At 42.2% G+C, this 26,352-nt stretch overlaps 1 protein-coding gene across 2 annotated transcripts in view; it reads right to left on the reverse strand.

The window, feature by feature from the left end:
* Positions 1–26,352, reverse strand: part of KIF6 (kinesin family member 6) — a 335,606-nt gene that overhangs the window by 262,359 nt on the left and 46,895 nt on the right. For both annotated transcript variants that reach the window (XM_081140158.1, XM_081140157.1), the window contains exon 4: positions 2,906–3,053. In XM_081140158.1, coding sequence (XP_080996284.1) covers positions 2,906–3,053 — 148 coding nt within the window. The remainder of the gene's footprint in view (positions 1–2,905; positions 3,054–26,352) is intronic.

Here is a 26,352-nt window from a genome sequence, read left to right on the forward strand (position 1 = left end):
AAGTTCTAGCACACCCTTCTGAGCTCATCTTAGCATCAGACCAAGAACTGGGTTTAAATACTGGATCTGCCATTTCTACCCTTAGCCTCAGTTGTTTAACCATGAAAATGGGGATAATAACCCTTGTCTTGCCTATCTGTTGCGACAGAAATATAGGGCTCTGTGTTTAAAATCCTACCAAAAATAAGTGGCCTGTAATAGGCACCAACAAACTGTTGTAGTCGCTGCTCTTATTACTATCGCTGTCATTAGTTTTACTATTTCTAAAGCCTTCAAATGGAGAATTCAATATGTGAATATAAAGAGAAAGGAAAAGAGGCAGAGAGAACAGCTAACTTGTACGTCCATTTGCAGTGGAGACACTGTCTTCTTCCAGAAATGAGAAGGAATCATAAAAAGCAGGGAAACGCAGGCCCACAGCCCTGAGATGGGCGGGGTAATGCCTCTGGCTCCTCCAGCCCCTGCATTTTCTGGGCTTTTACTGGAATGCAACCCACCGAGCGATGTGGCAGCTACCTTTCCTTATTGCCCTTTTCAGTGTCTAGGGTTGCCAGACTGTAATGTAACACACATGTTCCTGCAGACAGCCTTCTCTTCTGCCCCAAAACAAGTCTGAACCTCACAATACTCAAAAATAACGAGCAGTGATTTCTAAAATCAATGGACTCGGTTTTCTTCTTCTAAAATAGTTGAAAATGTGCTCCTATCACACTCATAGGCACTGCAGGACCCGGTATGTACTGGCTCTTAGTTTATCTTGAAAAAAGTACTTTGCAGAAATCAAATGTTTTATTTAAGAACTCTAGAGCACTCCAGGTGGCCCTCTAGAGCAATCGATTAGGGACAGCTGAGCGCCTGCCTGCATTTTTCGGCTATACATTGCAGAAAAACTTTACGACGCACTTCAGGCCGCCTCTGACTCGTTTTGCCGCAGCTCAGTTTGATTGCAATGAGTGTGCCCGTCCCCATCACGGAAACCGTCCATTTACAAAGGGTTGTCCTGGCTGTAAATTGGACCATTCGGAATGAAATGGGGTTTAGAGTAATGTTGACGACAAACACATAAAACAATGAACCTGACACATGGTAGGTGCTGGGGAGACAGGTAGACTTTTAGAAATGTATTTTGGTAACCACAGAAAAAATTTAAAGAGAGACATATATACTTTCTATTAGGAAAGCATTTGTTTACCCTGATTAACTTTATCAGGGGTATTGGCTTCATTTGTTCTGAGTTTCAAAGGGTTCTTTGAAATTGGTCAGGGGTCTTCTGTCCACATGCATATATAGTACAGTAAGTCCTCACTTAACGCTGTTGATGGGTTCTGTGGCTTTAAACGATGTATAACCAAACCAGTTTTACCATAGGCTAGTTAAATAAACAAAATTTACGTTCCTGCAGCTTCTCATCAGCATTATAATAAGACGGTTGAATGACGTTATTCGAGGACCTGCTGTATGTGGATATTGACAGCTGTAGTAATAACGAGCCTGTATTGAGCACCTAATATGTGCCAGAAACTGGACAATGTACAGTATAAGCACCTAATATGTGCCAGAAACTGGACAATGTACAGTATGCTCAGCTCTCAGAGCAGCTCCACAGGCCTGAAACTTTAGGAACTGCCCAAGTCCACATGCTGCAAAGTAGAAGCAGGTCGGCCTCTCCCAGACAACAGGCTTCTACATTAGGCCGCAGCAATAGACACCATTAGAAATTACATTCCCAGTTTGTGAAATCTGGGGAAAAACAAAACAGCTAATGTCAGAAATAAATGAGTAAATGAAAGGAAGGGATCTGGAGCCAGCGTGTACACTCTGCTCAACTCTCTGTTCCAAATATTCTGGCAGGCAGAGTTGGAATGTCTGAGCCAGTGAGAGATGAGCTGAACTAATGGGTAATTGCTACTTTATGGATGGAAATTAGAATCCTGCAGATCTCAGCAATTTCTTCTCATTGTTGCAACTTAAAATGCAAACAGCATACAGTCGGGAAATGTTGGAGTGGCTGTTACACTGACCTAGTTAGGACATTTGTTACACAGAATTAGTACAACCAAGCAGCTGTTGGAGCTACTAGGCGAGCTGGAGATCCTCTAGTAAATTCAACCCCCCACTTTCACAGAGGGGAGAACTGAAACCCAGAGAAGCGGCTCACAGTAGAGAGTCTGTTTAAACACAACCAGTGAAACAAATCCAGTCTGGGATACAGAGGCAGTGAGTGCAGAGATAAAAAGCACAGAGTTTGGCCTCACACACACCTGGGTGGATCTCCAGCTGAGCACCTTATAAGGACCTAGAGAATGCTATTTAACCTGAGACTTAGTCTTCCCAAACATAAAGTGGGGATAAGGGTAACTACGTTGTTAGCTGTGTTCATTGTATCGCATACTGATAAAGCAACTGGCACTTGGAGCTACACAGTGACGCATATATTACAGCTGGGAATTTGTCCTTATAGAAATATTAACTGCAATAGGATTTTCACTGTGGTAGATTCCTGTAGGCTTCTATAAAAAGTGTGATAAGGGAGCAATCACAATATCCTAGTCAGTGCTTTAGCAGCTAGAATAAAGGGCTGTCTTGGCAAAGGGGCATTCTTCACTTTCTTAATAAGGTATCAGTTGTGGAATGCATTGCCGGTTCCTTTTTAACCTTCATGTGAATCAGAAAGAGCTCCCTCTGAGCCTTTGCTGAAACAGCGTCCCTTCAGTGAGAAGCACCTTCTTAATTTCCATTTCTTCAGCAAAATCCAAACTTCCCTTCCATGAAAAGACCAGGAATATTGCACAACAATACCTGCTCATTTAGATACAATATAATAAAATGTCACAATAAATTTCTTGCCCACGGTAAACTTCTGCTGACTATATCAAGTACAAAACGAACTTATATAGTTTCATACCTTTTGCAATTCCTCAAAAATGTAGGACAGTGTCCTTGGGATGATGCCCCTGTCGCTGTAGCGCTCCGCCCCTCCCGTGATGGTGAAGGTCTTCCCGCTGCCTGTTTGCCCGTATGCAAAGATGGTGCCATTGTAACCAGCCAGGACGCTGCAGAAAGAAACGACACACTGTCAACATCAAAATGGCTCATGGCATTTGTGGTAACGGCCCATGTTGCAGGCAGCCTGCTTCGCCGCTACTGAAGACGCCTGCAGGAAGGGCCGTGCGCGCGCATCCAGCTAGGGCGACTTTCTCAGCCAAGAGCATCCGCACATTGATCTTTTCTTCTAATAAAGATCCTGCAGCAAAAATGGGACGGGGCAGCCTTCTTAAATATTTTCTTTTTTAAGAAATTAGAGTTTTACATTTTAGAACGGTTTTATATTTACAGAAAAGTTGCAAAGATCGTACAAAGAGCTCACACAAAGAGCTCACACATACCCCACACCCACTTTCCCTGATGTTCTGCTATTGTCATTTGTCACAACTAATGAACCAATATAGACATATTATTACAAACTTTATTAAAATGTCCTTGGTTTTTATATAATGTCTTTTTCTCCTTTTCAGCTTTACTAAGATATAACTGACATACAATATATGCAAGTTTGAGGTGTACAATGTGATGGTTTGATGTGAAATGTTGGCCACAATAATATTCATTAGCCTGTCCATCACCTCACAGAATTACCATTTTTTGTGCAGTGATAACATTTCAGATATACTCTCTTAACAGCTTTCACATATATATGGTACAGTATTGTTAACTATAGTAACCATCCTGTACATTAGATCCCCAGAACTTATTCGCCTTGTAACTGGAAGTTTGTACCCTGTGACCAGCATTTTCCAGTTTTCCCTACCTGCAGCCCCTGGCAACCACCACTTTAGTCTCTATTTCCATGAGTTAGGTTTTTCAGATCTCACATAGAAGAACATGTGGTATTTGTCTTTCTCTGTCTGACTTAACTCACTTGGCATCTTGCTCCCAAGGTCCATTCATGCTGTCACAAAGGGCGGGATCTCCTCTTCTCTGGCTGCACGGCATTCCTGTAGTGCAGGTATGTGCATGCCCGTCTCCCTTATCCACTCGCCCACCGGTGGGCACTTAGGCTCTCCATGGCTTCGCTATTGTGAATGACGCTGCAATGAACAGGGGAGTGCCGGTATCTCTTAAAGAGAGTGATTTCATTTCCTTTGGATATATACTAAACAGCGGGATTGATGGGTTATATGGTTGTTTTATTTTTAATTTTTTAAAGGAAACTCCGTATTGTTTTCCATAGTGGCTGCACCAGTTTATACTCCCACCAACAGTGCACAAGAATTCCCTTCTCTTCGTGTCCTCTACAACACTCGTCGCTTGTCTTTTTGATAACAGCCATCCTAACATCCTAAGGAGCTATCTCATGGTGGTTTTGAATTGCATTTCCCTGATGATTGAAGATTTTGAACACCTTTTCACGTACCTTGGCCATTTGTATGTCTTTGAAAAATTTCTATTCTCTTGCCCATTTTTAATTGTTGTGTTTTTTTTTTTGCTATTTTTAATTTTTGTTATATTAACAATATCAATGAGTTTAAAATATATTTTAGATATTAACTCCTTATCTGATAGATAGGTTTGAAAAATAGGTTGCCTTTTCATTTTGTTGATTGTTTCTTTTACTACAGATGTAGTTTGATGCAGTCCTACTTGTTAATTTTTACTTTTGTTTCTTGAGCTTTGGGTTTCAGATCCAAAAATGATTGTTGTCAAGTCTAATGTTGAATTAGTGTTTTGGTTTCTTTAGATAAATCCCCAGAAATGGAATCACTGGGTCATAAGGCAGTTCCATTTTTAATCTTTTGAGGAAACCCTACAGTGTTTTCCACAGTGGCTGCACCAGCCTGCATTCCAACCAACAGTGCCCTAGGGTTCCCCTTTCTCCACACCCTCGCCAGCACTTGTTGTTTGTACATTTATTGATGGCGCCCACTCTGACAGGTGTGAGGTGACATCTCATTGTGGTTTTAATTTGCATCTCTCCAATGATGCTCACATTGAGCATCTTTTCATATGTCTCTTGGCATCCATATGTCCTCTTTGGAGAAGTGTCTATTCAGGTCCTCTGACCATTTTTAAATTTGTTTGTTTTTTTGGTGTTGAGCAGTATGAGTTCTTTATAAGCTCTGGATATTAACCCCTTATCAGATGTATCATTGGAGAATATGTTTTACCATTTAATAGGTTGTGTTTTGTGGGGGTTTTTATGGCTTCCTTTGCTATGCAAAAACTTTTTAGTTTGATGCAATCCCATTTTTTCTGTTTTGTTTGTTTCCCTTGCCAGAGGATGGATATGTGTGTGTGTGTATGTGTGTGTGTATATATATATATACATATATATATACACACACACACATATATATAATCTCCCTATGTTCATTGCAGCATTATTTACATTAGCCAAGCTTTAGAAGCAACCCAAGTGCCCATCAACAGACAAGTGGTTAAAAAAGCTGTGGCACATCTATACAATGGAATATTACTTGGCCATAAAGAAGAATGAAATCTTATCATTGGAGACAGCATCAATGGGCCTAGACGGTATTATGCTCAGTGAAATAAGTCAGTCAGGAAAAGACAAATACCATATGATTTCCCTTATATGTGGAATCTAAGGAACAATATAAACAAACAAACAAAATGGAAACAGATTCATAGAAAGAGAGAACTTGTGGTTGCCAGAGGGGAGGAAATGTTGGGGCACTGGGTGAAGGAGGTGAAAGGACTAAGAATCACAAATTGGTAGTTACAAATAGTCACAGGGAAGTAAGTAAAGCATAGGAAATATAGTCAATAATATTGTGATTACTATGTATGGTGCCAGTTGGGGTACTAGAAATATCAAAGGGAACACTATGTTAAGTATATGATTGTCTAACCACTAAGCTGTACCATATTTTCTTCTAGAAGTTTTAGCTTTGGGTCTTACATTAAGTCTTTAATATATTTTGAGTAAATTTTAGTGAGCGGTGTAAGACAGGAGTCCAATTTCATTCTTTTGTATGTGACTATCCAGTTTTCCCAGCACCAGTTACTAAAGAGACTATGGATCCTTCCCCGTAAAGTATTCTTGGCTAACTTGTCAAATATTAGTTGACCTTATATGCATGGGTTTATTTCTGAGCTCTTGATTCTGTTTCATTAGTTGATGTGTGTGTTTTGTACCAGTACCATATAATTTTGATTACTATAGGTTTGTAATATAGTTTGAAATCAGGAAGTGTGATACCTCCAGATTTGTTCTTCTTTCTCAGGATTGCTTTGGTTGTTCAGGGTCCTTTGTGGTTCCACATGAATTTTAGGATTTTTTTCTATTTCTGTGAAAAACGCCTTAGGAATTTTGACAGCGACTGCACTAAATCTATAGCTAGCTTTGGGTAGTAAGGGCATTTTAACAATATTCTTCCAATCCACAAACATGGGATAGATTTCAATTTATTTGTGTCTTCAATTTTTTTCATTAATGTTTTATAATTTATAATGTACACATCTTTCACCCCCTGGGTTAAATTTATTCCTAAGTATTTTATTGTTTTTGATGCTGTTGTAAATGGGATTTTAAAAAATTTCTTCTTCAAATATTTCATTGTTAGTGTATAGAAACACAGCTGATTTTTGTATGCTGATTTTGTATTTTGAAACTTCACTGAAGTGATTAGTTCTAACAGTTTTTTGGTGGAATCTTTAGGATTTTTACATCTGTAAGATTGTATCATCTTCAAACAGAGACAACTTTACTTCTTAGACTCTAATTGGATGCCTTTCATTTCTATTTCTTGTCTAACTGCTCTGACAAGGACTTCCAGTACTATGTTAAATAGGAGTAGTGAGAGGGTACCCTGTTCTTGTTCCTGATCTCAGTGGGATGATTTTTAACATTTCACCATCGAGTATAATGCTAGCTATAGGTCTATCATATCTGGCTTTTATTATATTGAAGTATATTCCTTATATACCCAATTTGTTGAGAGTTTTTTTTTAATAAAAAATGTTAAATTTCATCAAATTCTTTTTCTGCACCTATTAGAATGATTATATGGTTTTTATTTTCCATTCTATTCATGTGGTGTATCACATTTATTGATTTGTGTATATTGAGTCATCCTTGAATTCCAGGCATGAATCCCAATTGATCATTGTGTGTGATACTTTTAATGTGCTATTGAATTCAGTTTGCTAGTATTTTGTTGAGAATTTTCAGATCTATCTTCAGAGATATTGGTCTGTGGTTTTCTATTTTTCTTTTTTTTTTTTTTTGAAGTGTCTGGCTTTGGTGTCAGGGTAATACTGGCCTCATAAAATGAGTTTGGGAGTGCTCCCTCATCTTCAATGTTTTTTAGAAGAGTTTGAGAAGGATTAGCAATACTTTAAAAATGTTTGGTAGAATTCACCAGTGAAACCATCTAGTCTTGGACTTTTCTTTGTTGGGAGGTTTTTGATTACTGGTTTAATCTGCTTACTTGCTATTATTCTGTTCAAATTTTCTATTTATTCATGATTCAGTCTTGGTAGATTGCATGTTTCTAGGAATTTATCCATTTCTTCTAAGTTTTCCAACTTTTTTGGCATATAATATTCATAGTTGTCTCTTATAACCCTTTGTATTTCTGTTGTGTCACTTATAATATCCCCCGTTTCAGTTCTGATTTCATTTATTTGGGTCTTCTTTCCACTTAGTCTAGCTGAGGGTCTGTCAATTTTGCTTATCTTTTCAAAAAATCAGCTTAGTTTCATTGATCTTTTCTGTAGTTTTTCTAGTCACTGTTTTGTTTATTTCTACTCTGGTCTTTGTTACTTCCTTCTGCTAACTTTGGGCTCAGTCCTTATTTTTTCTAGTTTCATAAGGTAGACATTTAAGTTACTTGTGAGCTTTGTTTTCCTTAATGTAGGCACTTACAGCTATAAACTTCCATCTTAGAACTGCTTTTGTTGCCTTTCATAAGTTTTGGTACGTGTGTTTCCATTTTTGTGTCAAAGTATTTTTTATTTCCATTTTTATTTCTTCCTTGACCTATTGGTTGTTTAAGAGTATGTTATTTAATTTCAACACATTTGTGGATTTTCCAGTATTCCTCCTGTTACTGATTTCTAGTTTCATACCGTTGTGGTCATAAAAAATACTTGGCATGATTTTAATTGTATTAGGTTTGCTAAGGTTTGTTGTGTGAACTAACAGATGATTTATCCTAGAGAATGTTCTATTTCTGCTTGAGAGGAATGCATATGCTGCTGCTGATGGGTGCAATGTTCTGTGTTTCTAGGTTAAGTGCACTTGTTCTAAGGTACGATTCACATCCAGTGTTTCCTTATTGATTTTCCGCGTGGATCATCTACCCAATGTTGAAAATGGAGTACTGAATTCCACTACTATTACTATATTTTTGTCTCTTTTTCCTTTCAGATCTGTCAGTATCTGCTTAATATATTTAGGTGCTTCCTATGTTGGATGCACATATATTTACAATTGTTATATCCACATGATGAGTTGACTTTTTTTATTATTATATAATTACTTTCTTGGTCTCCTGTTACAGTTTTTGGCTTAAAGCCTATTTTGTCTGATATAAGTATAGCTACTCTTGCTTTCTTTTGGTTTCTTTCTGCATAAAACTTTTTTCATTCCTTCACTTCCAGCCTGTGCGTCCTTAAAGCTGCAGTGAGTTACTTATAGGCAGTATATACGTGGCTCTTGTCTTTTAATTCAGTCAGTCATTCTTTGCCTTTTGATTAGAGAATTTTACCCATTTATATTTAAGGTAACTATTGATAGGTAAGGGCTTACTAACGCCATCTTATTTATTGTTTTCTTGCTGTTTGGTTTCTTTGTTCCTTAGACCTTCTTTTGCTTTATTTCTTTGTGAATTGATGATTTTCCCTGCAGTATGCTTTGATCCCGTTCTCTTTACCTTTTATGTATCTACTATTGGTTTTCGTTTTGTGTTTACCACAAGGCTTATATAAAATGTCTTATAGCTAGGGTAGTGTATTTTAAGCTGATAACAACTTTGATAGCATACAAAAACTCTACCCATTTACTCCCTCTCCCATATTTTATGTTTTGATGTCACAATTTACCTCTTTTTATATTGTGTATTCATTAATAAATTATTGTAGCTATAGTTATTTTTCATACATTTGCCCTTTAACCTTTATACTAGAGTTAAGTGATTAACACATCATCATATCATAGTACTAGAGTATTCTGAATTTGATCATATACTTACCTTTTCCAGTATTTTTATATTTTCATATATTGTTGTGTTACTAATTAGTGTCCTTCCACTTCCACCTGAAGGACTCTTTTTAGAAACTTAAAGGACTTAGTACAAGAAGCGATCAAAGGCATTACTCCTGTGTAGTCCAACTTTCCACATTCAAGAGGCTTAATAATTTTTCTCCATGTGAAGACACTTGGAGTTAGAACTACAATGGTATATTTAGATGAATGATTATAGGAGCTTTCTGCTCAACAGAATTTGTCATCAATGATATAGCAATGTCTCATCAGCAATACCACTTAGATATCTGATATTTGTTGGCCATAACTGTTCTAGGTAAATGAAGCCTATAACGTTAAGTATCAAACCTTAAACATTTTTTATAGAAAATTTTCTAAAATATTTAGGCGTTCTGTGTCTTAAAAAGCAAAGAACACAGAGCACAAATGAGCATTTCATTTTGACTTAGCTAAGCCTATGAAAAGTGAGTACCACCGTGTGCTACATTTTTTGTCACCTGCTGATTGCTACAGGTAAATCTCTTCATAGGTAACTCTTCTTTCCCATGCCAGTTGTCCTAGTATACCAGCCCCTACGGTGTGCTCCTTTCCCCACATCTGCTGTGGGACAGAAAGCTAGACGGTAAAACTTCACAGTGCTGTGTAAAACAAAAAAAGATCTAGAGAGTATGTATGTACATATATATATATATACTCTATGGCAATTTATTACTGTAATATAATAAATAATTAATGTAAAATTAATGTAAATGGGAAATTTATCTCTAGCTCCTTTTCTCTACAGTCCCTTATCCCAACTCAATCTTGTGCCCCCTCTCCACTGGGTACTGGGCAATTTCTTATGTTTCTAGTCTCATCTGTCTTAAGGGAAGATACTAAATTAAAATAAAGAAAGAAAAATGGCGAATGAAATATCTTTGTAAGTCCATGGCCCTGGCCGGTAGCTCAGTTGGCTGGAGCATCGTCCTGATACACCAAGGTTGCAGTTCTGATCCCCGGTCAGAGAACATACAAGAATCAACCAATGACGCATAAGTAAGTGGAACAACAAAGCTCTGTGTGTGTGTGTGTGTGTGTGTGTGTGTCTCTCTCTCTCCCTCCCTCCCTCTGTCTCTAAAAGAAAAATAAGAAAATCCATCCTGCACAATGATAACAGAGGAAAAACTGTCAAAATCAACTTTTTATGAACCCTGGAAGTTATCCAGAGGCTCACAGGAGTCCAAAGAGTGCTCACTTAAGAAAAATGGCTGAATCTCAGTAAGAACAAAAAGATTTATGGTGTTTTAACTTGACCATTCCCACTCCTTTTCCCCAGCTGCATGGTAGCCTGGAAAAGCAGAATCTTGGCAAACACAAAGACTAGCAACTATCACGGGGGCATTACATGTTTGGAGGTTCCCCCAAAGCCCAAAGAAGTACGCTTCTCTCGCCTGTCTGGCAGCTCCCAGGAAAAGCCTCACTCACAGTATTTGTCTCTATTTGTCCTGACTCAGAGTTCACTACAAGCAGTACAAACAGTTCTACCCCCGTGGTGTTTTCTGAAAAAAATCATATCGAGTGTTTAACATCACAGTTGCCGTAGGCTGCAACACCAGCAAGGCAAAAAAATAGGTGAATAAATTTAACAATAGAAATCTGAAACACAATGTCTATAAGAGGCTTTGAAAAGTTATGAAACAGTCCTGGGGCTCTAGAAGGCCACGTACAGGGGCAGGTGTTTTGTATGCCCAGGAAAGACCTGAGAAGGTCTTTGTATCTCACCACCGCTGACCCTGAGGCTCCGCACCAGCAGGAATCGAAGGGAAGGCAGAGCTATAAGGTCCCGCTGGGCACAGGGAGCCCTTCCTCAAAGGGGTGGGGACTGATTGTTGAAGGCGGTGAAGGAACTCTGTGAGTCATTCGCTGGCCACGGAGCTACCTGCGCACGGGTTTCAGAGGCTGCGCACAATGAAGGATGCAGGCTTCACAGAAGTAGTCCAGAAAATTCACTCCAACGAACAGCAGCAGCAGAAACAACAAAAACAGTAACAAATAAAAACAAATCCTGGAAAGGTAGGAATCTGACTTCCAAAGCTGTCATATTATATTACTCAAATGCCCAGTTTTCCAACAAAAAAATTCTTATCCATAAAGAAACAGGAAAGCCTTTCCTACTTAGGAACTGAAGCGTTTAGAAGAAACGGTCCTTGAGGACGCCCAGATTTTGGCTTCCTAGCTATAAAGAGTTTAAATTAGCCACTGTCAATCTGCTCAAAGGACAAAAGCAATGCAGGGCTAAAGGAGAGCAGGGCAATGATGTCTCACCCTAAAGAAAATAATAATAAAAAATAGAACTCATTTCAAAGAGCCAAACAGAAATTCTGGAGTCGAAAAGTAAAATAACCAAAATAAAAAATTCACTACAACAGCAAATTTGAGTTGGTAAAGAAAACAGTTTTTCACTAAGAAAAAAGCAGTGAACTTCAGGACAGGCACTGAGACGCCCCGGTGCTGCTGGGCGCGTGCGGCAACCGGAGCCGCCCTGGCCGCGGGGCCCTGAAGCGCGGGCCCGGCTCCGACGGCCCTGGGAGTTCTCCGACGGCACACGGAGTCCCCACACGGCCCGGCAGCCGCTCCGGGCACGCGACCGGCAGGAGGGAAAGCACGTGCCCCAGAGAAATGTGCAACGGATTTGCACGGTAGCATTGTTCACAACGGCCCCAAAGTGACCACAACGCAAACGCCCGTCAGCTGACGAGTGGAACCCACACCGCGGGCTACTATTCGGCCCTGAAAGGATAAAGCGCTGATACTGCTACGAGCACGGACAGGCCTTGCACAGGTGATGTGAAGTGAAAGGACGGTCACAGAAGGCCACGGAGGGGACGGTCCCATCTGCATGAAACGTCCGGCCGAAGGCAGTTCAGAGAGACGGGGGAAGAGCAGAGCCCTGGGAGCGGATGCGGGTGGGGGAGCAAGTGTTCTAGAAGCAGACAAAGGCGATCGATGGCTGCACATTTGTACTAAAACTACTAGGTTGTAAATTTTAATATGAATATTTGGTTATTGTGTCTCTCTCACTTCGATGTTTCTCTCTCTCTCTCTCTCTCTCTCTCTCCCTCTCCTTTCCACTCTTTCTAAAAGCAATGGAAAAAAATGTCCTCGGGTGAAGATTTAAAAAAAAAAGGAAATATGCAATAGTAAATTTTTAAAAACATATGAAAACTAATGATAAACTTCAGCCATAAAGAACAGGATAGACATTTTGGGTGAGAAATATTTCTGAGCTTCTATGGAAATTAGAAATGCAGGTGACTCGCTGCCTAACTCATCCCAGGTGGAGACAGTTCTGATATGTAAATAAATCTATGCTCTATAAACCCAAGGTTTGATGATCAGGTGAAATCTCCAGAGTAGCAGTCCTCTCTTTCCTTCAGCAAAATGCATTTTCCCTATAAATTTAAATTATAAAGCCAAGATATTTTGTCATTTCTTATCTTTCAATATTCTCATGAATAAAACAAAAATAAAGCTTCTGCCCTGTTGGAGATTATGAACCGAGTATCACTCCACACGCAGCACATGCAGATGTGGGGAAAAATACGAACCACTCAGGTTAAGTTTTTTACTTTTATGACTTCTTGTTTAACTGGACCCCAAGTAGAAGGAGGTGTTTGGAAGTATCTGCAGGAGGTGAGGCTTCATTTCGTTTACCTGGGAAAGGAGACTTTAAGAGTCTCCTTACGCGATTCTAAATCAAAGCAGCCCACAGAAGTGATCACTGTGATAATTTAGTTCACTGAACCAAACAAATGATATTATAGGCCCTCAAGTGTGAAGGTGCAGCAGTCAGAAAAACGACAACGAGAAAGGATCATGGACTTTATAGTTGGTGTCGTTAGAGGTCTTCTAACTGCTCTCTGTCCATCAGAAGAACCTTCTCAGATATTTCTAAGGGTCGGACACTGTCTGCGCTGTGCTTCAACAGCCGTCTGATTCCTGAGCAGGACGGGAAGCGGGAAAGGTGAGGTGCTACCTTAAAAGACCATGTAGCTTAGCCTTAGAAAAATTAAGAATCCCAGGAAACATATATATTTATATTTTTAAAAACTGTGTATTGGAATAAAAGAAATCAGTTCACTCAGAAAGCACAAATGAACCAAATACTTAGTACCAAGAGTGAAATTTTTAAGCTAATAGAAATTATGTTTATGTTTAACTTCACTAAAAATCTTTGCTTAATATCAACAAGATTAATCTGGAACAGAATTGTCAAAATTAAGGCCACTATTTTATGATTACTGTGTTTTTAAATCCTCACTAAAGGATATTTTCCCATTGATTTTAGAGAGAGTGGAGGGAGAGAGAGGGGGAGAGAGAAACATCGATGGCCTGCCTCCCACACATGGCCTGACCAGACCAGGGATCCAACCGAAACTTAGGTCTGTGCCCCAACTGGAATCGAACCCACGACCCGGTATATGGGCCAACGCTCCAACCCACTGAGCCACACCGGGCAGAGCAGGCCCGTATTTAAATACATGGTCGCTCTGTGACTCCATCCTGCCTCTCACACAGTTCTGAGAGCCCGAATAGCTGAAATGCAGTTCTTTTGATGTGTTTTTGATGCTCAGAACAGTTCACTTCTGTCCGCTGCAACCCTCTCCCTAGAACAGCGTCCCTCAGAGGCAGCTGCCAGCCGCGCTTTGGGGCAGCCCGTTGTCTTTTACCGGCTCTTAACTGTCCCACTTTCAGAGTATTTCTGAGTGCAGAATTCAGAAGCTTAAACTTTTCAGAGACATTTGAACCAAAACCAACAGCAAGTCATAATTAACATGACACAACTCAGTCTGCCATATATAAAAATCTCCCCACCCAGCCGGCGTGGCTCAGCAGTTGAGCGTCAACCTAGGATCCAGGCGATCGGGGTTCGATTTCCGGTCAGGGCACAGGCCTGGGTGCGGGCTCGATCCCCAGTCGGGGGCATCTCATCATTGACGTTTCTCTCTCTCTCCCCCTTCCTCTCTCTGAAATCAATGAAGATACATCAAAAAAATAAAATCTCCCCATCTGTTAAGCCAAAGGAGCATGCAATTTATAAAATCTCCAGCAAAATTTGGCCATGGGGAATTCCCTTTGCTATAAAAGAAGAGAGGAAAAACCACGGGGGGTTATCCTTCTGGGGAACTTGAGAGGGCAGAAGACTTGGAGAGAGATTTCTCTGCCCAGCAAGCTTTCTTAGTCCTTCTGGTAATAATCCCTTGTCCCCCCCCCCCACCCCCCACCCCCCACCCCCCACCCCCCTCTCCAAGCTCATGAGGACCAGGCAGGTGCCTGGGGCACGGGACTCAGGCCTGGCCAATCACACAACCTCATTCCATTGCGGTCCCTCCAATCCCTGCCCATCTGTAACAACTACCGTCCCAAGGGGCTGATGACATGCCTCAAGTAGAGCATACAGCTTTTGAGAAGAAAAACGCTCTCTTTTTGCTGGGGTTTATGGCCCGCGGCTGCCAGAGACCAGGCCCCTGCCCTCTGCACAAGACGCAGGCCAGAGCAGAGGTCAGATGGGCGGAGAAGGAGTCCTGGCTGCGACAGGTGCCTGGTCCGAGCAGCAAAGACACTGATTTTTACAGCACTCCCTTCAGTCCTCTGAACCAGCCCAGTCATGTGAGTAAGAAATCCTCTCTTTCCTCTCAGCTGGGATTCTGTTATATGTAACCACGAGTCCTAACTAATGTAAAGTTTCTAGGGTCATCTGAAAAGCATCTTTTATACCTTGGCATAGACCAGAGGTCTCTAGCTGGCAGTGCATCTTGCCTACAGGCAGGTTTAAACTTATCTACACCTGAATGCCTGTGTGTGGGACATCTGCTCTCCACTTTGCCACAATCTCCAGCGCTCCCTATTGCTTGGACTCTGTCGCTTCCCTAATGCATGTGACCTGCCTACACTGGGAGCCCGGGCTGCATCACTGCCCTTACAGCGTGCTGTTCACGGCGGAGTCCGAGTGAATCCGCCGCTCCCCAGAGCGGCACGGTGCTTGGCATGTGCTCAGGCCACTGCGAACCACGGCCCTTGAGGTGTGGGACACATAGTCCTGCGTGAAAGCATTTGAGTCTAGTCCCCAGGTTAGACAGCATCCCTTCTGGAAGCATGCTCTGGCAAAGCATCGCAGGGTCTTTCGCAGCTCCACCCGTATGCCCTGCTGACCTAGCTGTGAATCCTGACAGAGAAACACAGTCGGCTACACAGCTGGCCTTAGTTAACCTAAAGGAAAGCATTAGCTATTTTGTGGAAAGAAACATCCAAGGCAAGGATATATAGATTAAAAACAACCTACACATCGAAAATATGCTTTTGTCAGGAAAAAAAAAAACACACAAAAAACGGCAAACGTGGATATTAAGTAGTCACCGATACACCTGGGATCATCATTCAAAGCCTTCCGTAAGCACCTATGAGCACACTGGTTGTTGGACTCGGATCATAAACAAGAGGCCCGCAGGCCACACGCAGTCCGCAGAGCATTTTGTTTGGCCAGCACTGTCTTCTCTTTCTCTCCTCTTCTCGATTCAGTCTGATTGCTCTTGGCTCCTGGGACTGGTGTCCCCCAGTTCACGCTCGGAGTCACCGCTCCCCAAGGCCCCCATTGGCTAACTTCAGATAAGCTGCCTGCCCTCTGTGCAAGTCTGAGTTTTGAAACCCCTGGTATAAAGTAACTCAGATAAATGCTAGGAGACTAACACCATGATTAAAATAAAACGAAATTAATCAAATATAAGAATGATATGCGCACAGAAAATCTTTCAGGCTTTGGATTCTCATAGGCAACCCCTCACACCATCCACCGCCCAAGAACAAGGCTGCATCTCTCTCCCAACCGTCGCTCACATTGCTTAAGTTTTAAATATGATAGACAACAAGAATGCTGGGCTTTCTTCTCACACAGTCACGAGGGCACAATCAGGGCTCCCACGCTTGGATGAGCCACAAAATCCGGATCAGCAGCTGCCTGTCTACAGTGATGTGTAAATTCTCCTCCTGGGATACGGGCTAAGCAGGAGTACCTCTGAGGCTCCTTCCAGCTCTGTGATTCTCAGGGATTTGTTCACAGTTTCGTCCCAACTACTTTAAACCAAACTTTGCAAGAGGCAAACACATCATGGGCACATAATCCAAACACTCTCCCTCGACAGGATGCTCGAGATCTTAAGCACATGTCCATAAGTTCATGAACCAGGTCAGGCCCAAGTGCTCGCTAAACGAGGCTGTTTATTATTTCCCAAGTTCCAGAAGAAACCATTTTGTCTTATTACTAATAATAAGCAGCTTAGACCTGGAAACGTAACAGAAATGCATGAAACTTCAATAGGAGAAAATGACCCCTCTGAACACAATCCAGTTCCAAAATGTGTTTCAGTTTGAGCCCAGTCTACTATATACACTAAAATGGGAAGGCAAGATTTTTATCTTATTTACCTTACGAAAAATGCATTTACTGTAGCATTTCTGACATCTATTTTTCCATGACCCTTGAGACTAAACACTTAGATTCATTAAATACATAATCATTTTCAGATGACCATCTAAGGAGGCAACTCAAATGAAACAATAAAAGTTTTATACAATACTATGGAAAAAGCCATTGTCTATGGAAGTTTACTTGGGCACAGTCTTGCATAAAGGCCGAACTTATTACTTTGTCTTTCTTTTCTAAGGATACAAAAGAAAATAGAAAATAATTTTCCTTAAAATTGCAACACTGAGTTGCAACTCTGTCAGTAAAGTGACCAACCACATCTTTAAAGCATCCGTTATATCATCATATCAGAAGCCTGGAGCTGTGTGCTGTGTGACTTCACAGGGGAAAACTTACAGTGCAAAGTGAAACAAAATAATTAGCAAGGTAAGCATCTTCGGGTATATGAGCATGTGCACGTATATTACACCTATATAACTGTCTGATTTATACATTAGTCTACAACAGAGAAGCACATTTATAAATGTGTCTTGTGGAGAGATGGAGAATTCACAGAGAGTCCCCTACAAGGAGTTCTCATTAGAAAAAGGCAAAGTGAGAAAACTGTATTTCCCTGGGGATATGATCCTTTCCCTGGAAAGACTCAGTGGAGCTTCTGGGCCCTCCAGCCAGCTGAGTAGGTCGAGGCAGAAATCCAGGGACCCAGATTAAGAAGAGGGGAAGACAGGCACGGAAAAGAGGCACTGCAGGGCCTGCAGCGGGGGAGGGGGTGCCTGGAGGGATCTGAGAGAGTGGCCAGTGGGGACAGGGACCTTCAGGGTCGCAGGGAGAGCAGCAGGTCGCTGCCATGGGGTGGAGGATGCCGAGAGAAGCAGCAGAGGAGGAAGGATATTTAAGACGTTTGCAACACGTGAAAATGGGCTCCTTCACCCCTGGCGTTGCCTTGGGAGCCCGAGTACACCCCGACCTGTGTGCATCTTCAAAAGCAACGCTGTCCCCAGGCGAGACCCCCTGGAGCTCTAGGTCATGCCTGAGTTACAAGCTCTTCTCCCTGTACTTCCAGTCTCGGGATTATTTGCAAAATAAGACCTTCTAACTTGATGCCAATCCTGTGTGAAATTCTTGGGAATCCAATCGCACCAGATTTCAGTGGACACCACCCAAGGGGGGATTGCCCTTTGGAGCGGAAAGGTCAATTAAAAATACATCTCGGGAAGTGACTCCTCAGTGTTCACTGTGGCTTAGTGATATCTTGGCACACAGTGACTTGATGAGGTTCAAAAGCTGAGGGTCCGAAGCGGAAAGACGTGACTTGAGTGGCATCGCTCCACACGGCACGGGGCGGAGGGGCGGAAATGAGGCAGGGTGCATGGGCCAGGCCGTCATCAGCTAACTGCAGCAGAGCAGTGTTGCGGTTGTCCTGCCAGCCCGGAGGGCCGCTGAGGGGTTTGCACAGACGGGTGGTGGCCAAGAGGGGGCTGGTGGTCACTAGAGGGGCACGGTGGGAGCAGAGGTGGGAGGCTGGTGCTGGCATCGCGTGAGGGGCCCTGGGGGCACTCTGAAGGGGGCACTGTTCACAGGGCGCTGGGAGAAGCCTGCCTGTGGGCTCACAGCACAGGGGAAACACCGCCTCTGCAGAGTGCTGGTTACGATGCGGCCCTGACACACCCAGCAGCCAGCGTTAGAGCAGCGGCTCGGCCGCACCCCTGCATTTCCCCGAGCACCTCGAGCTCAGGCCCAGCAACACTGAAGTCACTTTTCCGCCCCAATGTATTCCTCCTCCTTCACTTTCCAGGGGATTTCTCCTGGGATTTCTCTCTATTATGCCCCCTTTAAGATGACAAACCTGAGTTTTAGAAAAGTTAACTAGACCGAGGTCACGTTATTAAGTGACAGGACTACCATCAAGGTCTGTGTGGTTCCGAGCAGAATGCTCCTCCTTCCTGCGGCCCACTGAGGGCAGCGCTGGAACGGGTAGGGCTGTCCACAGCGCAGTCTGCTGCACCGACCGTCTCTCTGCTCCGATGAGCCCTCACATATTTTTAAACGAAGCCAGTAGACGTAATCTCTAAGGCGTTTATGTTCCTTTCCTGCTGCTACCTAAAATGAACCTGACCATCTCTTTAGAAAACTTAATAATCCAGCGTGTCCATTAGAATCATATTCCGTTCAATATTTGTCCCAAAGGGCCTCTCCTCAGAAACTCACAGCGAAAAAAGTAGTCGCGAGCTACGTACGGCTGTTTCATCAGCCCCGGGCCACATATGTGGTTAATTTATTTACTATATATACTTTTGTCATTATTATTTTTAAGATTTTTTACTATTACATTTATTTATTTATTTTTAAAATATATTTTTATTGATTTCAGAGAGAGGAAAGGAGAGGGAGAGAAACATCAATGAGGAGAGAGTCACTGATCGAGCCCGCAACCCGGGCCTGTGCCCTGACCGGGAATCGAACCCCGATCGCCTGGATCCTAGGCCGCCGCTCAACCGCTGAGCCACGCCCGGCCGGGCACTATTACATTTAGAGTGCACTCTTCCTATTATTAAATTTTCCCTGTGGCACAGCATGCGGTGCCTCGGTGGCAGCGTCCCACGCAGCTCGTGTTTACTGGGCCCTCGGGTCGCAGCGTGGTCTCTGGTGCTCGCTCCTGCAGCCCGGGAGCCACGGGCCACCCTCCTTCCAGACTTCCTCACATTTAGTGTTGTTTTATGTTAAATAAAACATAAAGCCCTTTTCGAATAGCTGTTTTAATGGCCTGCATTGTTGAGGGGTTTGTTTTGTTCTTTCAAGGAGACCTCTCATCACACCCGCAGGCCCAGCCCGTTCCTCGACCCCTCGGGGCGCAGCATTTCCCGGAGCCGCGAGTCCCTGTGGAACAGGAGCTCCTGCTGCGCACTCCTGCCGTTACCCAATTTTATTTCGCCAGTTCAATAAGGGAAAGAGGTCTCTCGTGGGACTAATTTTCATTTACCTGACCACAATGTGGCTGAGCATATTTTCACATTCATGGTTCATATTCATATGAAGCATAGTTTCATGTTTATTGATTAGTTATATTTCCTCTTCAAGAAGCAAACTGTTCATGCTTTTGACTAATTTTGTGATGGATTGTCTCTTTCTTACTAACTGGGAGGAGTTATCTCCATTTTATGGATATGGATCTTGTTATATGTTGCATATTTCCTTCATGATAGTAGCTTACCTTTTAATATTGTTTATGGTGGTTTTCATTGTCCAAATTTTTCTTGATCAGGTCACATTTGTTTTTTGCATTTTGTGTCACTAAGAGGGCCTCTGTTTCCATCATTAACATGTTTTCTCCACTTCCCTCTATTTATTGCTTTATTTTTTACAATTTGTTATTTAATTCACTTATGTTTATTTTTTATTAATGGCAAAAAATAACTTTGTGCTCAGCTGATAGCTAATTTCCCCAGCACCATGTATTAAATGATCCATCACCCTCAACTCTTTTAAAATGCTAACTTCATAATAAACTAAATTTTCATAGACACAGGGCAGAGCAAAAGTAGGTTTACAGTTGTTCATATAGAAAATGATATATTAATTAATAAATAATAATACAAAAATAAACTGTGGCCCTGCCGGGCGTGGCTCAGTGGTTGAGCGTCGACCTAGGATCCAGGAGATCCTGGTTCGATTCCCGGTCAGGGCACATGCCTGGGTTGAGGGCTTGATCCCCAGCAGGGGACGTGCGGGAGGCAGCCGATCAATGACTCTCTCTCACCACTGGTGTTTCTCTCTCTCTCTCTCTGCCTCTCTCTGAAATCAATAAAGACATGTTTTTAAAAAAATAAACTGTGCTTCATGTACTCAGCTGTAAACCCATTTTTGCCCCACCCTGTACACGAAACTGCTTCTGAAATGCCCATCCTGTCCCACCAACCTACCTGCCTATCCCCGGCCAACACCGCGCTGTTTTAACTGTTAGAGGTCTGGATGCGGCGTGCAGCCTGGCGGGCAAGGCTCCGCATCTGGCTGGAAAATTGTCCCGGCTGTTCTTACACATTTTCTTCTCCTTGTGAACTTTAAAATCCGCTTCGTCAAGTTCCAATTCTTCTAACTTATTTGACCACAGAACCCATTTTTCAAAGATCATTGTTCAAAAGAACACAATTCAGTGGTACGTTGGCTTAGGCTGCACCTGGCCCAAAGGTTTGTTTTGTTTGGTCAGCAGAGTGTTGACCTGTTCATGTTTTTAAAAACGTTTGACACCCACCTGAGAGCCAAAAGTAAATAATGGGTGTGCAACAGAGCATGGATGATTGTGGCGGGGTCTCTGCTCTCCCAAATGGCAGCGACTGGCTGGAACAAGTGGTGGCTGTTCCTCTTATTTACATGGGCCCGAGGTCCACCTTCTCAAGTTTCCAAACTTGGCCCATTTGGCTTATTTGTGCTATCTGACAGCCTTTGCCTCGAGGACCTTGCATTACGGTGACACCCTCCTGGACAGTCTCACGTCCCTCCGGCCCATCCTCTCTCGACAGTGCCACCAGGATGGTTTTTCTATGACACGTAGAACTGGGCCACCCCTCTGATTTCAGTTACTTGGCAACTTCTGATTGCTTTTAGGATAAGGTCCAGTTTTCTCTGTAGGCCGTATGAGGCTTTTCACAACCTCGAACACTTTTCATGTGTCATTTCCAATTATCTCCACATTACCCGTTCTCTGGCCACTTGTCCGGCCTGTCATTCTCAATAGCTTTCCCACATAGTCATCCATACCAATTTACGTCGTCGTGTGTGGCAGGCCAAGTCACTCCACCACCCATAAGCCTCGCCCTCCAACCCTCTGCCCCAACCAAGTTTGTTCTTTCCTCAGATGTATGTGCTCGCGTAACACCTGCATCGCCAAGTCTCGGGCTCAGTTCCATCACTGCCTGCGCTACAGTTCTTACTTCTCCACGGTCACCCCACCTTCCCACCGCCGTCGCAAGAAGGGACTAGGGCTCTTCTGTGTCCCCTCCCACCCCTTCACCGTCCACGGCATCAGTGAGCGACTCATTTTCTTCCTGTCTGTCTGACCCATAAAACTGTGTTCTCCTTACAGACAGAAACTCTATCTCAATTCAGCATCTCCTAAGCCTAGGGCAGGGTAGCTGGAAGCCTACGGACACTGGATAAAACCTGTGGAGTAAAGGAAGCCAAGTCTGGAGAGAGGCAGGAAGGGAGGGAGGGAGGGAGGGTTGAATGAGGCAACTGCTGCTTCTACTCTCAGGAAGCCGGGAGCCATAGAGAGTTCTGCTCATTATTTAAAGTAGATCATAGTCAGCATGCTTGTTTGTTGACCAAACAACAAAGTCCCCAGGGAGAGAGGAGAATTAACTCTGTCCTGTGTTTTAATAAATAGTATGGACACAATTACATAATTGTTCCTCTAACAAATTTATGAGTTGAGCAATACCACAGACAAGTTCTCTCTAAATTTAAAGTTAAGATTTTTAAGGTTTTTTTTTTTTTGGTCTTGTAGCCAATATGCTTTTAATTTTTATTTATAAAATAATAAAGAAACACTATGGTAGTAAGTGACAAGTGTACGAATATTTGCTTTGCACAGTTGTTCAGCAGTCTATAAAGTTAAGACAGCCTGTGCTCAAGTGAGACTTAAGGATGTCTTTGGCACATATGAACGTTCTGCTCATATATTAAAGACCAGTCAGCGATACAGCTCTGTCAGAAATAAAATAATAGCAATAAGCTCAACAAGATGGCTAAACCCTAAAATCCCATTTACAGAACATTTTGAGTTGTGTTAGTACCATTTTGGCATATTTAGCATCTGTCTAGCAGACTTGTCCATGTACATATAAAACACAAAACTCCATTAATACAACATTATGGTTTCAAGTTTAAACATCCAGGAAACTGAGAAGTTATGGGCCTCATAAGGACTTTAACTTACCCACTTTATATTTTCTACATGTGTTAGTTTAGATACTAAAACATTCAGTGTTGAGCTGGAACACAGAAAGGACATGTATATAAACAACCTAAATTCTCATCCTGCTTAGGATGCCTACCTTTATTTTCAAATAACTAACACTAATATGATCTGTTTTCCATACACATATGGATACAAGTAGGAGGGAGCTGGAAGGGAGCCTGTTCCATTTAAACATTCAGGTGGTTTAACCTTAAATATTCAACACTGCGTTAAGAATACTTCCAACTGCATTAAAAACTGCTATGCATTTTCAGCACATTTTAAATAAAAATCTAAAACAAAAATACAGAAAGCACCTATTTTCAAAAGAAGGGAAGTACATGATCTTATTAGGTATCTTGAAAATTCTGTAGTGGTTGAAAGAGCAAAAAAATATATACCGAACAATCATACAACATCTTTCCAATTCTACTTATTATTTTATTTTCCCCTAAAAACTCTTTTTGGTGCAGAAATTTTAGAAAGAATTCCAGCATGGTGGGCGGGAAATAAGCACCCACCTCTCTTGTAGAGAGTAAGTTATTTCACAAATGCGGAGGGAAAGCTTATTTTTTCTACTACTACCTAATGCAGCATATTAAGTTAGGAGTTATACGTTAAATAATTTCCCTCCAAGCTGAGGCCAGGCACACACATTCCCACCCAAGGGAAAAAGTTTACGGTGAATAAAAAACCCCTCAATAATGGAGGTCTTCACGCAGGGGCAGTCGGCCAAGCCGGGGCGTGAAAGTCCAGCACGGTGTGTGGCTCTTATTTGAGTGCACGGGAAAGCTACTAAATCGGTTAAGCGCTGGGGCTTAACTCTGAGTTATAATGAAACACAAAAACTCCGGGCCAGAAGGAGCAGTCGGCTTGTCTGTCTGCTCTCAGGTGGGCCCACCCAAACTATCCCGGACAGAGGAGAAACTAAACCGTATTCAGAGGCTGCCAAGAGAATCCACAATTGCTCCTAATAACTCATTCTAGTATTAAATAGCTTTGTCAAGAAATCTTCCCGATATCTCCAGTAAATGCTTTGTGCTGAAATTTGAACCGGAAAACTGGCCCCAGTGTGGCTTTAACATGTGGTCCCCTGACCTGGAGGTTGTATTGTACCATAACGGCTCATACAATGGGACCGATTCTCTCTCTATTTTACAGCAATTTCCCAACAGTTACTTATGAATATCTGGGCCAAGAAAATGCTACATATAGAAAATTTATGTCCTATTTTGTTACAGTATTTGGAATATCATCTCATTAATCTGAGTTTCTTTTCTCAAATGTGGCTACAAGAAGTCTAAGGCCAGCAAAGCAGCAGATCACAGGCGACCGGCTCTGCATACATGCGCCGCACCAGTCGGTTAGTAACCAAACGGCTTTCTCACCACATCATGGCTGATCAAGTCAGGGTTGATTAGCTCAACTATGCAATGATCATAGTTGGTAAAGTCATGTTTTGCATGATTTATTTAGCCTTAAAGAAATGGCTTAAATTTAGCCATGCTGAAAACGGGCCAACCTAGCCATGTCATATTTACCCAACAGTTCATGTACACTAAAAGAGCCAATCAGAAATTTGCTGAAGGCCAATTCTTTATCCATTCATTCCTTCATGCATTTTCTTCCAACACTCCCCCTCTTCCACAGCACTGTTCTGGATGCAATATAAATAAGTAAAATGCATGTGCTATACTAGCACGTATAGAGTATACAACCTAGTCTATACTGGGATGAGAAGTCCTGGCCACAAGATATTGCCCAGTCACTGAGGGTATCATCAAATCAGATAAGGGTACTGGGTGAGCAGCCACCTATGAGGGTGTAAGTTATCTAGCTGTGTGGCCAATTTCTCTTTGGAGGTTTTGAAGTACAGGTTGCCAAGTTCAGACATATGAGTTGCTCACATAGTTTTGTCAATGAAACTTTGCTTCAACAGCAGAAACCATGCATTTTTTCTCCCAGGTTAAAGCAGGCTTTAAAGAGCCTAATATTTTTGAGCTAAGGAGCCCCAAATATACAGTTTATTCTATTGCGTGACATGAATGGCATCAGTCTAAACATATTCAGCACTGTGCCCCTAGTAAGAGAACTTCAGAGCAACTCCAAATACTAACAGTTGACGTGAGATAATGGCATTGTCTGAACAGGCTAATATGATCCAGAAGCTTCCGTTTTCTTTCCAAATAAGTAAAAAGTTAAAATCAAATTATTCTGGTCAATGAAGCCATTATGCATGATTCCATAATTACACATCAAGTTTTCTAAGGCAAGAAATAGTTTCCTTTTTACTCCCTGTAAATCCTATGAAAGCACCTTGCAGTGCTTCAGAAAAAAAGCTGCTGCTTACTATTCATGGTACTGCTGCTCGCTCAGTGAGAGCTGCAAAATCCAAATTGGTTTTACTTGCACTTCAATTATTACATCGTGGAACCAATCACCCTGAAAGGCTGACATTCACAGGCGCCTACACACAGTGACCACCATTTACAACCAGTCTGAAAAGACCCATCAAAGGCTGCGGTTTCAAAATCTATTCCTACCACAGTTCTGTATGGACAGAGATGTAATAATAGTTGTTCTAGACAGGCAGGCTCAAGTCTTCACTCAGATCCGCTTCTACCACCTTCAGAAAGCCTCCTCTGACCCTGTCGCCACACGAATCCCCATTGGTTTGCATTTATTTTGATTCCTTTTAAAAATTTCCTTTGATTACAGAAATAGTATATTTTCTTGTCAAAAACACAGAGTAGATTAGAGTAGAAAGTCAAAGTCCTCCGTGACCTGTCCCAAGGAGATAACTCAGGGTAACACATGCTGTGGGTACGTCTAGATTTTTGTCAGTGCTGGGTCATGAATGTTTTCTTTCTTTTTTTTCCACCACTAAGTCCAACCCCCATCCCATTTTCTTCTCGGGGCCTGATTTTCCTCTACTCTAAGAATCTAAAGCACCCTACCCACCTCCAGTAGTACGACTGGGATGAAATGAAAATCAAGGAGCAGAAAAGGCGTTACAAAGGCATGTGGTGGGGAAACAAATCCAAGAGAAGGTGCAGGAGGCACCCGAGTCCTCGGTGATAATAAAAAATGCCCCGAGGCCGTGAGTAAAGTCCCCTTCCAGGAAGGAGCCAGCGAGGACCTAGGCGCAAAAGACCTCACTGCCACGTTAACATCTCCCGCCCCGGCAATGCTCTGCCACCCAGCCGCAAGGAGCCAGCTTTAAAGAACACAAATCAGGCCAGTCTCGAGTCGTGATTCACTGCAGGGGTGTCTGATTCCACCTAGTTACCTCTGACGCCCAAGGACAGCACAGCCCTCACCTCAGCTACCACCCCGGGAGAGTTTAAATAAATCACAATAGGGATCACAAAGTCTATCAAACCACTACTCTTTATATTTTCATGGGATATGTTTTAGAGTAATTTTCATATCAATGCGCTATTCTCAGTTTGTTTAAAGAGTTTGAAATACTTAGAGAGATTATGTTTTCAATTTGAAAGATGTAATTGATTTCAGGCTTGTGATATTAAATTGAAAGGCGTAAGAACATTTGATTTAAATTTGGAAATAGTGTGGGAACGTTTAAGAGAGGTTAATGTACTGCATGTACGTGTCTCATTATTATTATTATTATTAAGTTGCTTATTTTTAAGTTGTTTACTCCATGTATATATTTAATTGCTGTGGGTTTTTTTTAAGTTACCTAAG

Source organism: Miniopterus schreibersii, assembly GCF_964146895.1.
Source record: "Miniopterus schreibersii genome assembly, chromosome: 6".
NCBI lineage: Eukaryota > Metazoa > Chordata > Mammalia > Chiroptera > Miniopteridae > Miniopterus > Miniopterus schreibersii.